We start from the raw sequence: 14748 nt of genomic DNA on the forward strand, positions 1-14748 counted from the left end.
AGCAAGCCCCTGTGCCGCATGCCCGACAAGCCGCCTCCGGGGAGCGAGGAGGGGAGGCGAGGCCAGGGCACGCCCGCCGCGAGCAGGCCTGGCCTCTCCCTGCCTCCCCCGCGATGCCTTTGCGTGCCTCGGCTGTGGGAGGGAGCGATGCTGCTGCTGGCGGCATGGCTGTGTCAGGCGGAAAGCAGGCGGCGCGCGGGCGGAGGATGCGGCGGCAGGAGGAGGAGGAGGAGCAGCGGCAGCGGCAAGAGCAGGAGCGGCGGCGGGAGCGGGAACGGGAGCCATGCAGCGCCGTGCAGCGGGGTCCTGCTGGTCCCAGGCGCAGAGCAGGCGGAGCGGCGCTGCCCTCACCACCCTCTTGCTGACAGGTTGGTCTCTGCGGAGCCCCCTCCCCGCTCGAGCGAGCGCCCCCCTTCGCTCGGACTGCGCATCCTCCGGCTCCGGCCTGCTCCAGAGCCGCCTCCTCCCAGCACCGCCGCGGCTCCCGGGCCGTGGCAAGCGCCTTGCGGCAGCCTCCCCGCGCCCCTGCTTCCCGCGTGATTTCTCCGGGCTGCGACCGCGCCATCGCGCACTCCTGCGCCCTTCCCAAGACACTTCCCACGGAGGGCTTGGGGTGCCATGGCTTTTTACTGGACGTTTGCAACGCGGGGAGCGGACGGAGGGCGGGAGCGATCATCTCTGTGCAGGTTCGCCTGGGGAAGAAGGTCTCGCCTTTCCTGGCTGGCTGCAGACGTGCCTCTTGAAACAAACAAAGGCATCTTCGAAAACGAGTTTCAGGCATGCCTAAAGGGACATTGTGGAAGGGGCAGAGAAGGCCGGTGGCGCCTGTGTCCGTGGCGCTCCTTATCCAGTTCAGCTTTCTATGAGCCCTGTCGAATTAGGACATGCGGCAAAAGAACTTTAAAAATCAGCCATGGTAGATGACATTCGACTTAGCATCACATTTAGAATGATAAAAGGTGGTTTTCGAAATGTATGGAGAAAGACAAAATGTCATTACTTATGTCTGACTATTGCATGCCAGGGAAGAATACAGTTTAGAGATACTGAAACGCAGGAGGAGATGCATTGATATTGCAATGCTTTTCTGCCCTTCCCTTTTCTTCAAGAACAGTACTTAGGTTGTGTGTTTAAGTCAGCCTCTAGGGCTGCAGATGATGGTTAATGTAAACCATGTTCCTCTGTTGCAAGCCAGACCACCCAACAGCAATGCTTGTGTGTCAGTTCAGGGTGTGGAATAAGAGGCAGGTCTTTTTCCATCCTTGGTTATGTTGATACAAGACTACTGAGCAAATTGAAGTATGGGTATCCTACTTACCAGAAAAGGAAAACAGAACTAAACGCTTGCCAAGGCAAAGCAGTGCATATGAAATGGTTTCCAGAGCAAATGAGCTCATGATGAGGTCTGATAATGCACAGAACAAACTTGACATGCAGTACTCAAGGAAGCGAACTATCCCACTGGGCACCTGGTGTTTTAACACTTTTCCAACTGTTGGGATGGGCAAATATTGCTGGGACTGCAGTCTTTGAGTTTCTGTGGAAGGAGGCTTTAACTTCCGAATGCAGCTGAGAATTCCCTGCCCTTAATAGGTGCATGCAGAAATAGGAGAAGCCTTATCGTGTGTCAGAGCATTGGTCCACCTAGCTCACTGTTGCCAGTTCATTTCTCCAAGATTTTGGACAGGAATCCTTCCCAACTCTGTCTGAAGATGCCAGGGATAGAACGTGAGGGCATTTTATACAAAGTAGATGCAGTTCAGCCATTCTCCATCATGTCTCGAATGGAGCTGAGTAAGAATGTACATATTTTGCATTTCACTATTTAACTGGCCATGGCATGAGAGCTGACTCACTTGAAGTCAGTCATGCTGGGAATGATCAGTGGGAAAAGAAGGGGCCGCCCCAGCACCTGTTGGCTGGACACCAATAAAGGAGGACATTGGGTTGACCATGGTGGACTGGCAGGAGGAAGAGCGAGACAGAGGGGCATGGAGAGCAGTGATCCATAGAGTGGCCAAGGGTTGGACGCAATTGAATGGCTGACGACAACAATTTAACTCCAGTGAAAAATACTAAAATTAAAAACCATTATTATTTTTTTACACAGCATTACTATTCCACCTTCTTTCCTCTTGCAAGGATCCCAAGGCAGCTTACATGGTTCTCATCTACTCTATTTTAATCATCAAAACAACAATCTTTGAGGTAGGTTAGGCTGAGAGTGATTGACTGGTCCAGAGTTACCTGGCAAGCTTCATGCCTGAATGGAGACTAAAGCTCAGGCCTCCCAGGTCCCCTCTAACTGAATAGTTCTGCTAATCCCAGAAGTTGATTGCAAACTTAATTTCCACCTCCTTTCCCCACCAAACTGAGTTAACACCCTGCTCAGGGAATTCATGCTACTTGTAAGCAAGACAGTAGGACCACCAGATGTTACTTAATGGGTACACTCTGTTAACTTGATTTCAGACCAGTTGGGCTGATAAAGTTACACCTTTTCCCCATCTGTTTCTTCCTGGTCCACAGTGTCTCTTTCCAAACCAGCTGTGGTCTAGTTCTTCCCAAATGCTTGGCATATCTCAAAACTTGTTGGTCTTGACAATTCAGCTAAGCATTCCCACACCACCTCTTCTTCCAGTTCAGCTTCAGAATGCTGTATTTGTAACAGGCCCAATCTCTACTGTGGAGGTAGCAAATAGCCGTCAGGACTAGTAGTCATTGACAGTATTCTCCCCCATGAATTTCTCCAAGGAAATTGGTGGCCATCACTACATTTTCTGGTAGCAAATTGCATAGTTAAATTATGTGCTATGTGAAGAAGTATTCATTATTGTCCTGAAACTCCCACCAATCAGTTTTATGGGATGAGCCTAAGTTCTAGTATTATGAGAAATAAAGAAAAATGTCTTCCTACTCACTTTGTCCACACCATGCATAATTCTGTACACCTCTGTCATGTTTCCTTTTACCTGCATTATTAAAAGACAAACAGTTCTGAAGAAAAGTAATTAAAATACTTAATATCAAGATACAATTTCAAATCATGCTCTAGATAGAAAGTTCAAATTCCTGAACAAATGACAGTTGAAACAATGTTCAGGAGATTCTGAAATATTTAGGTAGCTGTGTTACAAGAACAGGGAATATGAAATCTGATTAAAGTTAATATATGTCAAAGCCAAGATTTAGAAAGTGCATTTGACTTTGAATCATAGACCCCTTGTAGGACACATGGTGTGAGAAACCAGAGGGAAGCCCTTCTTGCATGCAAATGGGAGGACCAAGGATCAGCTGAGTGGTGGTACTGATCCCCCATTGATTTCCTCCAACTGATCTCCCCCCTCTTTTGTTTAAGGCATTTCCTCTCCTCCTCCAGCAGTTCCCATGCAAAGCCATGAGCCAACAAGTTTCTGAAATTGGCTTGCAGTGGTGGCTCTCAAAGATAGGAGCCTCAGTCTTCCCGGCTGTGTCTCCTGGGATACCACCTGGAGGACTCAGAGGGAAGGAGATGGCAGAAGGGAGAGAGTTGCCTCCATAAGTTTGATCATCCATCAAGCACATTGAGGTAGAACCCCATGAATCTTGATAACCACACAGCTTTGCTTGTCATGGTTTCTCTGTTTCATACATATCAGGTCATACCATCTATTCACAGACACACACTTACAAACTCTACCCATTACAGAAATGCACTCTTCTTTCTCTTATTCAGCCCATCACTACTCACTCCCTCACCCCAAAATTAGGTTGTTTCCAATTTTCCACTGCTTTCTCAATCCTCTTGCTGGTTTTTCACTAGCCTCCATAGTTCTCCACTGGCTTCCCAAATTTCCTGCTGGGTGTTACCTCTCCTGTGCCGTCCTGCTAGCTTTCACAGTCTTCATGATGGCTTTTTGCCAGCCTTCCAGGCCCTTTCTCTGGTTTGCCCAAATCCTGCACGCTGGATTTCTGCTACCCTTGCTCTCTTCTGTGGTTCACCAAACCCCTCCCCACAAGCACACATGTTCTTACTTTCTTTTTTCCCTTTTTGCTGGATGGCTAGACAGACAGCAAAGCAAAGCTGCCTGCAACTTCCTTTCCTAAGAATGTATCAGGACTCACAAAAAATTGAACAGTTGGGTGCTTCTGTGGGCAGCAAAGGAGATGTCTGAGGCTTTACTGGCATCCATGGGTACTGATCGGCCAAAGGCTCCAGTGCAGTAAACAGTTCAGTATTACAAATTGACCTATCAAACTATGGCATTCTTACATCATACAGTCAAGCACTGTTTCCCATCCCCTTTCCTTCTCCACATTTTTTAGACCTCTATAATAATCCTGGCCTTTAACGGGCATAGAAACTCACTATTGTACTCAGCTGATCCAGCCAAGTTCCACTTCTCTTCCTGGTCTTCCAAGCTGGTTGATAAATGAAGATAAACTTCTCATGTTTTCAACAAATTTTGTTGAAAATCTTAGTCCATTCACCACTTTGCCGGTTTGGTTGGCACAACAGCCCCTCATGAGTAGAGTCCTAGCAACAATGAGGTGGCCCAACTGGTATGGTTAGAATTGACCAGTGATTATTTTGCTATGTTGGCGGTGTTATAGGGGTATACCCTCTTAACTGCCTTGAAAAGCCACTAGAAAGTGGCATATACATTTATGTCATTGTTGTTATCATCTCCAACACTTGGACGTGAAGCCAAAGGACAAGGAATCTATACTCAGTGAGCTGGTTGCATGATTAGCCATCGGCACGCGAGCCAAGTCACCCCAGCAGCCGAGCATTGGATAACAGCACACATAGGGGCCATGCGCATACTCGGAAAGGAGTTGCAGCGCCAGGCAATGATGTCACAAGCTGTGACTCATTAGTCGCGACTTGTCCAAGCTTTCGCATGGCCGGTCAGTGAGCTGCCAAGGAGAGAGAGAGAGAGAGAGAGAGAGAGAGAGAGAGAGAGAGAGAGAGAGATTTGCTTGGACTGACTGTGAGTTGTTTTTTCTCAACTAAAACCTCAGTTTTCAGGTTTGATTGCAGTGTTGCCACTTTGTGATAAATAAGTGGGTTTTAGGTTGCAGTTTGGGCACTTGGCCTCTAAAAGGTTCACCATCACTGGGTTAGGGTTAGAAAAACGAGGTCTCCTGCTAAGATTTTGAAAGTTGGAAAGTTTATTTAGAATTGGCAGAAATGATGAGCTGTGCAGAAAAACCTACTGGTGAAGGCTTTTTCAAAATTACCCTATTTCCACTGGAAGTTCAGACCCATATCAGGCTAAGGGGTGTGAAACAGGGTATCACTGGGGTAAGAAAAATGGGGTGTCATGGTATGATTTTGATGGTTGGAATGTGTTTAGGATGGGCAGAAATGTTGAGCCGTGCAGAAAAAGCTACTTAAGGAAGGGTTTTTTAAGATCGCCCTCTTTTCAATGGAACTTTCATCCTGTATTAGGGGTAGGGGTGTGCACCAGGGTAGAGTTAGGCCAGTGGCGGCGAACCTATGGCACGCTTGCCACAGCTGGCATGCAGAGCCCTCTGTCGGCATGTGACCCAAGTCACCCCAGCATTGCCCCAGCAGCTGAGCATCAGATAACATCATTGGATAACAGCTCATACTCTTTCCATGCGCCTGCTCGGAAAGGAGTAGCGGCACCAGGTGATGACATCACAAGCTGCGACTGTTTAGTCATGACTTATCCAAACTTTCGCATGGTTGGTCAGTACGCTGTCAAGGATATTTGCTTGGACTGGTTATGAGTTGTTTTTTCTAAAGTAAAACCTCAATTTTCAGGTTTTATTTTAGTGTTGGGACTTTGCAATAAATAAGTGAGTTTTGGGTTGCAGTTTGGACACTCGGTCTCTAAAAGGTTCGCCATCACTGTCATAGGCTCTGGAGGTCTGTATTTTTTATGCATGTGCTGTGACAGGAAGAGGTTATGGGAATGGAGATGTGGATTTTATTGCATGTGTTGTGTTTTGCAAACTGACAGGCATCTTTCATTTCATCGTCCACTCATTAACAGAAACATTTTTAAAGGGCTGTGTAAGAATTACATTCCAATTGTACAAATACAAATGTGCACAAATGTCCTCTAAAAGTGAACCACTGATCTGCAGACTCAGTGCAACTTGAAAAATGGATCTGCTACAGAATCAGAGCATAGAAATCCAAACGTATTTGAATCTGTTGCAGACCTCTCCAACATTATGTGTGAATTGGGCTATACTGGACTGATATCGGGATGGTGGGGGGGGGGGACTGCTTGCAGCAGGCTGCTTCTGAGAATTGCAGTGGATACTAAGGGAGTGGCTAGCAGGATGGTTGATCCTGAGTTTTTATAGTGCTTGTGCTTCCTTTTCAACATCTCTACTGGGAGTCAGGTCTGGTGTCTCTGCTGAGCACCCACAACCCAATGTGGACCCACTGATAAGAGCCACTTTGAATTGGTCCACCAGGACAACAGCGGCGCTGAGGAGGAGGAGCAGTAGATGCCATGGCCCGTTTCTTCACTGGCTCACTGCTGTCAAGCAGACAATATAAATGATGAGGAGCAATAGCAGGGGAGAACATAGACTCAGGGTATCTTGCCTAAGGGCCTTCAAAATTGGGTACACAGAATCCTAACTAAATTAGGCTGATGTTCCCAGTATGAATTGGCCACAAGCTCTTTTGGACCATAACATTTTCTGGCTGGTCATATGTTTTCACATAATCATTATTTGATAACAAATCCAATAATCAGTGTAATCACAAAAATAGTATACACTGTCTCTGAAACTGTTTTAACAAAAACTTTTTGTTTGTTTTTACATAACTGCAGAGGCATGTATAACAAGTTATAAATAAATCTATACTTATCCCAATACATAAACAAATTGAAATATCACTTATGGCAAAAGTCAATATTCATTCATAGTGCAGAAAAACAAAGGTAGGAGAAAAGAATGATCAAAGGATAAATGCTGGAACATGTGAGAATAAAACAATTATTGCTAAACTTAATAACTAAGTCAATGCTATAATGCCAATCAAGTGCATTGGTATGGGACAAACATGTATCAAACTGAAACAAAGATAAACTTTTTTGTAGAAGTCTAGATATGAATCTATCCTAATCTTTTTTGATTGAGAGGGTCATTTCCTCCATTAATGCACCGATCAAAAACTCAGATGGGAAAGTGGCAGATGATCTGCATCATCTTCTTAATTAGTAAGCGCAGCTCTTCCACCAGTGTGGGAAGGATATTAATACCTCAGGCTTTGAAAAAGGGATTGAATAGGGCTCAGCGCTCTCAGGCAGAAGCTGATGGCCCAGGTCTTCAGGAGGGCCCATTGCCAGACTTGCTGCTGCTTAAAAAAATGTCAGCTGTGGTCTCTTGGGCCTGGTGGTCCCCTTGGTATCCTTTTCTCCAGGCTGGAGCTTGGGCAGTTGTTGCTTGTGCCCACTGTTTTAATTTCCTTTGGGACAACATATTGGAGGTCCAATAGTGAGGGAAATAAAATGGCTGGCACTAGCAACAGATTTTGTTGGTTAGAGAGGTGCTTTCGCTACTGCATTAACCTGACAATGGCAAGGAAAGTGAAGTGGCTTCAAGCATACCATTCTGCAGGTTCCAATGAAGGGAGATGCTACAGGCCCTGCCACACTTGGCCCTGCGATCAAATATAACAGCCTAGGAAACATTCAGTTCTGTGTGCACCAGAACATGGAATGTACTGTGTTACCGGCTCTACCTTACACTCCAGTACTTTTGTTTTGGAAAAGATGCAAAAATAAAATGAGGGTATCCTTTACATTAAACTAGTATCCTTCTAGGTTTCTAAAGTTATAATAAAACCACATTTTCTCTGTTTTTTTCATTAAAGTGAAAGCTGAGAGATCATTGTTAATCTGAGATTTATATGTGATTCCTGAGAAATTACTCTTATTTCTTAAATCGTTGGCTTAACCCATACAACATTTGCTTTGAATTACAGTAACTTATAATATGTGATTTTGTTCTCTTGAGACACTGCCTCTTCTTAAAACACATGATCTCTCATGATCTCATGGAACAATCCAAGTTTTAAAAGTCAGATGCATCTGTAACATTTAGGACCAACAATAATATGACATGGTTCATAAAATCATTTAAAAAACATGGAACATTGCTTCTAATTCATGAAATAATATTTTATATAGGCCAGCATTCAATTACATTTAGTTGACACTCAGGACGGTATTTTGTTGATCTGCATTGTTTGAGAATGAGTATTTTCAACCACTACAACTGTTAAATTGTTAAAAGACTTGGTTCTAACATCACAACTGTTTCTTTAAACCCTTATTTGTTTTAATTGAATGGGCATGAGCAAGGATGTTAGCTCCTGACGGGTCACCTGTTCCTGGACTGCTTATTATAACATCTGGAATTATGGGTATATAAGGGAGGAACAATATACACATGTTACCCATGATTTGTTCTTGGGTTACAAGACTGAATTGTCCCTCCTGAACAACTTGTAACTTATGATAAGGGAGAGAATGTCCTTAGGCTCCTTAACTTTGCCTAGCTGCACCTGGAACAATCTGGTGGTGAGAGTTAGCATGCTTTCTTGATAATTATACATTCTGAACAACCTGTAGCAGTGGTGGCAAACCTATGGCACGCGTGCCACAGTGGGCACGCAGAACCCTCTCTGTCTGCACGTGAGCCAAGTCGCTCCAGCATCACGCCAGCAGCCGAGCATTGGATAACAGCACACATAGAGGCCATGTGCATGCTCGGAAAGGAGTAGCAGCGCTAGGCAATGACGTCATGAGCCGCAACTCATTAGCCATGACTCGTCCGAGCTTTCTCATGGCAAGTCAGTGCACTGCCAAGGAGAGAGAGAGAGAGAGAGAGAGAGAGAGAGAGAGAGAGAGAGAGAGATTGAGATTTGCTTGGACTGGCTGTGAGTTGTTTTTTCTAAACTAAAACCTCAGTATTCAGGTTTATTGCAGTATTGGCACTTTGCAATAAATAAGTGGGCTTTGGGTTGCAGTTTGGGCGCTCAGACTCTAAAAGGTTCGCCATCACTGACCTATAGCATGTTATAGGTTGGGTCTAGCAGTATGCAAGCAGGGCGATAGTTGTGGCCCATAAACAATAACACTACTGTGAACTATACATATCAATACTATGCATTTTAGCTTAGCTTCAAGTGGCTCATTTCAGATATAACAATTCTGATCCAAACAGCTACAGATGAGCTGTATGCCTGTCTTCAGCACTTAAATTTCTTAAACCACCATTTCTTAAACCACCATTTGAACTAGGAAGCTGGTTTGAGAAAATATTGAACTGAGTGTTTAAGAGATGGACTGAAGGGGCACATGAGCTCAGTCCTTATTCCTTTATTTACAGCTGAATAAAACAAGTGGGTTGACATAAAAACAATGCTTGAAGAAATTTTATTTTTCAAATACATGTAAATATATATAGAAATCAGATATGGATGATAGGCCCACCCCCTTTCTGTTCTGTAAGACTTCTTTCCTCCCATACCAAGCTTTCAACTAAGCTTTTCCCCCACCATGCTGCTCACAGTTACAAATTCTATCTATATTCTACCACAAACATTCCCCACCAAGGAAACCAAGAAAATGTTGGAAACACTTTTAAAAACTAAATAAACTTGTGTCTGACACTTCAAGCCCTTAATTTTAGAATATAATTAATTGGAAACTCTAGGCTGGTCTATTGAGAACTCTGTTCATGGAGTTCGGTGGAGTTACACGCAGGTGAGCTGGTATAGGATTATACTGCAGATAGGTACCTTTAGTTGCTGTTAGAACGTTACTTACTATGCATTCTGACTGGTGACCTTTAATTTCTGAAAAACTGCGGTCATGATATTAATTTGTCTTGCATGTGTTTTATTTTGGGAAGCTTTTTTGTTACACCCTGCTGATGGCATAAACGGAACAGTTAAATGGAAGACTAAGCACATCATCAGTTATGTTAGCGGCAGCATAAAAGCTGCTAAGAAGAATGGTGAGTTTAGGTTGTAAATGTTTGGGATTAATCAAACTTTTCTTGGAGTGTTATACCCAGTGTATCAGTTGTGTTGTGTGTCTTTTATCAATAATACGACATGGAGATAATACAGTTTTCTAATCTAAGTTTTAAATATATTCCTTGTTTTAACTTTTTGTTTGCCACTAAATTTTCAGTTATACTTTGTGGATTAATTGTCTCTAAACAATGGCTCTATGTAAAATATTGTGAATTCCTTGTTACTGATGTCTACTTAAAAACATTAGCAATCTGCTGAGTGTAGTAATAACTTGTTTATAATGCTAATTATGCCATTCTTATTAATCAGTTACTCAATTGGCATAATTTATTGTAGATTTTTTTTTTCAAATGTCAATACGGGAAAAGAGGTAATTAAATAATTCAGTTTAGTGCAACATTATGTTAGGATCTTTTACATTTTATGTGCCTCAGCATATTTTATGTATTTTAAAAACATTTATACTCCATCTGTCTTCCTCATATTCAAGGCAATGGAAAATTAAGATAAAATGTCAGAGAAAAATAGACAAAAGCAATCAAAATTAAAAACACATAGGTAGCAAAAAACTGAAAGGTCGTGTTGTTATTCCCCCAAGCTTGGAGAGAAAAGGTAGTTTTGACTTGGCACAGATGCAGGAGGCTTAAAAATAGAGAGAGGCAGTAAAAGTCTCCTTTGATCCTCCTGTCTGGCTCTTGGAAGCAAGATGGAGGATTCTGAGGTTGGAACCCTCCATCTAACAAGCTTCCATACTGTCAAGGAGCTCTTAAGAGCACAATCTGGCATTGTGCCAGGAGTTCTGGGAGAAGCTGTTGTTCTTCACCATTATATCAGCCACTTTGACATCTGCCTGAATGGTGTGGGCGGCTGTAGCAGCAATGACTTAAGTGGCATTTCTGTCCTATTGTTTTGGGCGTTTAGAGTTCTTGGAGATCAAGAGAAGGAAGATGAGCCAAAGGCAGCAAAACACTTAGAAGGCAACCTCTGCTGCCACTGTGACAGAGAATATGCAGCACAGTACTAGCAAATGTGTTTCTGAGGCTAGCAAGTAGCAAGAACAGATGTAAAGGCCAATATGCATGCTATAATTTAGGAGCATTTTAAGAATTTCTGCAGTTAATTACAAACATACTGGCTTGGTTCCCACAATGTGAAGATCTTGGAAGGAATATTAGGCTAGTGCACTCTACCCTCAGGTGCTGTGATGCCCATGGCAAATCTAGGCTTGTTGCCATATCCAGACCAGAAATGTGCAGTTCATGGTTGCCCCGCAAAACATATTTATAAGTCAGGATCAAACCTTTGTTTTCAGTCACCACTTATAGGAGAAAAACAGAGCATAGATGTGTGGTTCAGATGTTACCAAAAACCAGGGAAAGAAGGAAATTGCAGCTTGCAAGTAGAGTACCAAGAACAAACTGGGCGTACATAAGTCCTGAACTGAACCGACTCATTGTAGGAATGAATGACAGCTTGCATGTAATTGTGAGATGGGATGTGAGATGGGATGGAGATGGGAGCTTAGATCTCCATGTATGTTTTTAATCTGAATATAATGCATGAGCTCCTCTTTGAGATGAATTGGGACTTAAAAAATAATGTTTCTAACTCATGCACTATGTTATTATGAGGGTCTACATTGTAGTATGCACTGATCTGCCTACAGATTGATCATGTGTATCCAGTAAGGACCCTGTGCATCATTCTTTTTAGAGGAAGTTTCAGCTTCTCTGGGTAGGAGGCAAGAAAGAACAAGGGACCTTGACATCCCAAAGCTTTGTACTAGCAGATGAAAGAGATGATTCAGTTTGCTCACTTATTTGGGGACCGTACAATGTGTGTGCATACATGTGCACTCATTAATGTGTGCCTGTGCTATTTATTTATTATATTTCCAATCCTTCCAATAAATGTTCTCTGTCAGAACTACTTCTAAGAAAAGTGAAATACTGGCATTATAGTGGGACCTTTCCCGGGGGGCTTTTGCCAGTGCTAGCTGAATATCTTCACTCAGCATTTCAAGTACCCTATAGAACTGATCTGTCTTGTCTTGCATTGTGCTTTATGACATTTGCATGCAGGTCTTTGTAAACTGTGCATGTTCCATTGACCAGCATAGCAAAGGGGACAAATTGTCCCTGGTGTGCACAAATTCTGGTACATAATCACACATCTAAACCATTCTGTAATGTAATCACTAAATATGATGACCAAAAAAGTGCCCCTGGCTTGTTAGCTGACAACGTTTGCATTTAAAATGGAATCTTAGCTTTGATAAAGATGACAAAGTAGCCTGGGGTGTCTTACGTTGCCAGCATGGCCCAGATCATTAGAAATATGCCTGACTATCAGTGGCACTCTCATTGAAACAGCAAATAATTTTGTGTTGTTATGATGAATATGGAAGTTTAAATATGAACCCATATTCCTCCAGCAAAGCCTGAGTATCATAGGTAATGAATAATGTATATTACTTAATTTAGACATCTCATATTACCTCCTTAGCCTAATCACTGTATGCATTGATTTAGTGAAAGGATGACCAGAGAAGTTCAGTTGCATATCTCCTATAATACAAGGAACAGAAAATTCATATTATATTCCAGTTTTGAAAAATTTGTTAAAAGTGTACATCCATTGTACTCATCTTATGAAAATTACTTACTACGATTTGACAACAGCTGTTGGTAGTGAACTTCGTGAAGACAATGGATGTTTTATTTATCCTTTATTAAGAAGAAGCTAGCAGTGCCCTTCCACCTTAATATGATACAACTAATGAAAACATTGACGTTTAAAGTGTAGTAAGTACTGACTGATCAAAGCACAGAGTGTTCTGTAGGGATTTGAGATCCCTGCTTTAAAAAAGCCAGTTTCTTATTTTACATTTGCTGATTTATTTGTGTAAAATAATGGACAGTTGTGTGTTTCACTGTTTGTTGGGGTGCCTGTTCAAGTACTGAATGCATTTAAGTTAATAACATTTTAGACATTATGGCACTGTTGAGCAGGAGAAGTACCGTATTGAGTTAAGACTATTGAGTTGTACCATGCGTATTACTCATACTAGCTTGGATTCAGGAGAGAGTATGCAAACCAATGGGCTGCACATACTTCCAGGTTCACACTGGTTCGACTGCACTGCTGCATGGAGTGAGCAGAGGTATAGGAGGGGGGATCCTACACAATCAGGTGTAAAGAATAGAACTCCTCTCACAGAAGGCAGATTCTGCATACAGCCCACTGTGTACACTTACCTGTAAGTTATGTCTTGGGGGACTGGAAAGGTGGAGTCAGCCCTTCCAGTGATCTCCTAGACAGGTGATTGCTGCTGTCCAGTTTGACAACAGCAAGACCTCTACCCACAATACTTCTTTGTATGTATGCTCATTACCAAGCCAATCCATCAATGTCCTTACTGGTCTAGGCCCTTGAAGGTCACAAACAAAACGCCATCAGATAAAATCACATCTTGCATATATAAAACTACAAGAAAATATTCCCTTATAGATAGAGAATATTCCTAAACCAGGGAATTACAGAGAACAATGAAAACATATTTATAGCCACACATGTTAGTAGTCTTCTGAAAGTTCTCTCATCCAAACAAAACTCCTTTTGTAATGTTTTTCGTATTACTTACTTTTTAACAAATTAAGTCTAGTCCTCAGCATACTTAACTGGAAGTAAACCCTATTGAAATTGATAGGACTTGCTTCTAAATAAACATAGTTAGGATAGTCTTTATGTGATACACAGCATTTAGCTCCTCTTCTTTTTATTAAAGTATGCAAAGATAAATTCTATATATTTACAATATTCATACTGACAAAGCTTCATTTCTCATTCTTTGGCACTGTAAGTGAAATACTAAATATTTCATTTCCAGTAACTACATACATGAAGAGGAGCTTGTAGCATCTATAAAAAGGAGAAATGATTTTAATGTGTTCTTTTGTCAATGTCACCTTTTGCCTAACTTGTTAATAAAAATATAAACTGCTTTCTTTTCCTCCTGGAATTGTCATTGCTCTTTATATGTTAATATTTTGAACTGTGGTGTGGTGGTAAATTCTGAAGTGTAGGTACTCACTGTGGTAGACTCTGTAACCCAAGGGGAATTAAAAATGTTGGCCCATCACTCTCTCTGTGTATTACGTATCTCTTTGTAAGTAACTAATTGGTCTTTATTTATTCAAGGCTAAGCCATCTAAAAACATTTTACATTCTAACAGGACTAGCTTACAACACTGTATTGTTTCTGGGAGAATTAATTTTCTTACTATGGCACTGAGTACCTCCACTAAGCTCAGTCAAACTGAAGAGGCGTGAAGGTCATTGTCTCCACTTACCAAAAGGTCCTGGCACTTTCGCCCTAGAAGTCCTGATTCCACTACACCACTGATTCTGCTTGTACCTTTTTCATGATTGGTCTTGTATCTCTTCTGCTGCTTTTCAGTGTACACAATCCTCTCAAAGGTACATTCTGATCGGAATGTGTACCCTTCTGCTGGAGTTCTGTTTGTTCACGTTTTGGAGAGAGAGTATTTTAAAGGGGAGTTTCCTCCTTATCCCAAGCCTGGTAAGAAATTCTTCCACTTTTAACAAGGCATCAGAATGCTGTATAATTCAAACTAGTTTGCATTTGTAAGAGGAGTGAGTTAGAATAAGATCTTGCTAGTATAGCAGAGTGATGTGCAGTATACGTGTTTATTAGAAGCAAGTCC

At 42.3% G+C, this 14748-nt stretch overlaps 1 protein-coding gene across 2 annotated transcripts in view; it reads left to right on the top strand.

Annotated features, from left to right (window-relative positions):
* The first annotated feature begins 260 nt into the window (after positions 1-260).
* Positions 261-14748, top strand: part of SGCE (sarcoglycan epsilon) — a 31326-nt gene continuing 16838 nt past the window's right edge. For both annotated transcript variants that reach the window (XM_044428980.1, XM_044428981.1), the window contains exons 1-2: positions 261-368; positions 14481-14603. In XM_044428980.1, the coding sequence (XP_044284915.1) occupies positions 284-368; positions 14481-14603 (208 nt within the window). In that variant the 5' untranslated portion in view covers positions 261-283. The remainder of the gene's footprint in view (positions 369-14480; positions 14604-14748) is intronic.

This window comes from Varanus komodoensis, unplaced genomic scaffold (assembly GCF_004798865.1).
Source record: "Varanus komodoensis strain SLA01 unplaced genomic scaffold, ASM479886v1 scaffold2, whole genome shotgun sequence".
Classification (NCBI taxonomy): Eukaryota; Metazoa; Chordata; class Lepidosauria; order Squamata; family Varanidae; genus Varanus; species Varanus komodoensis.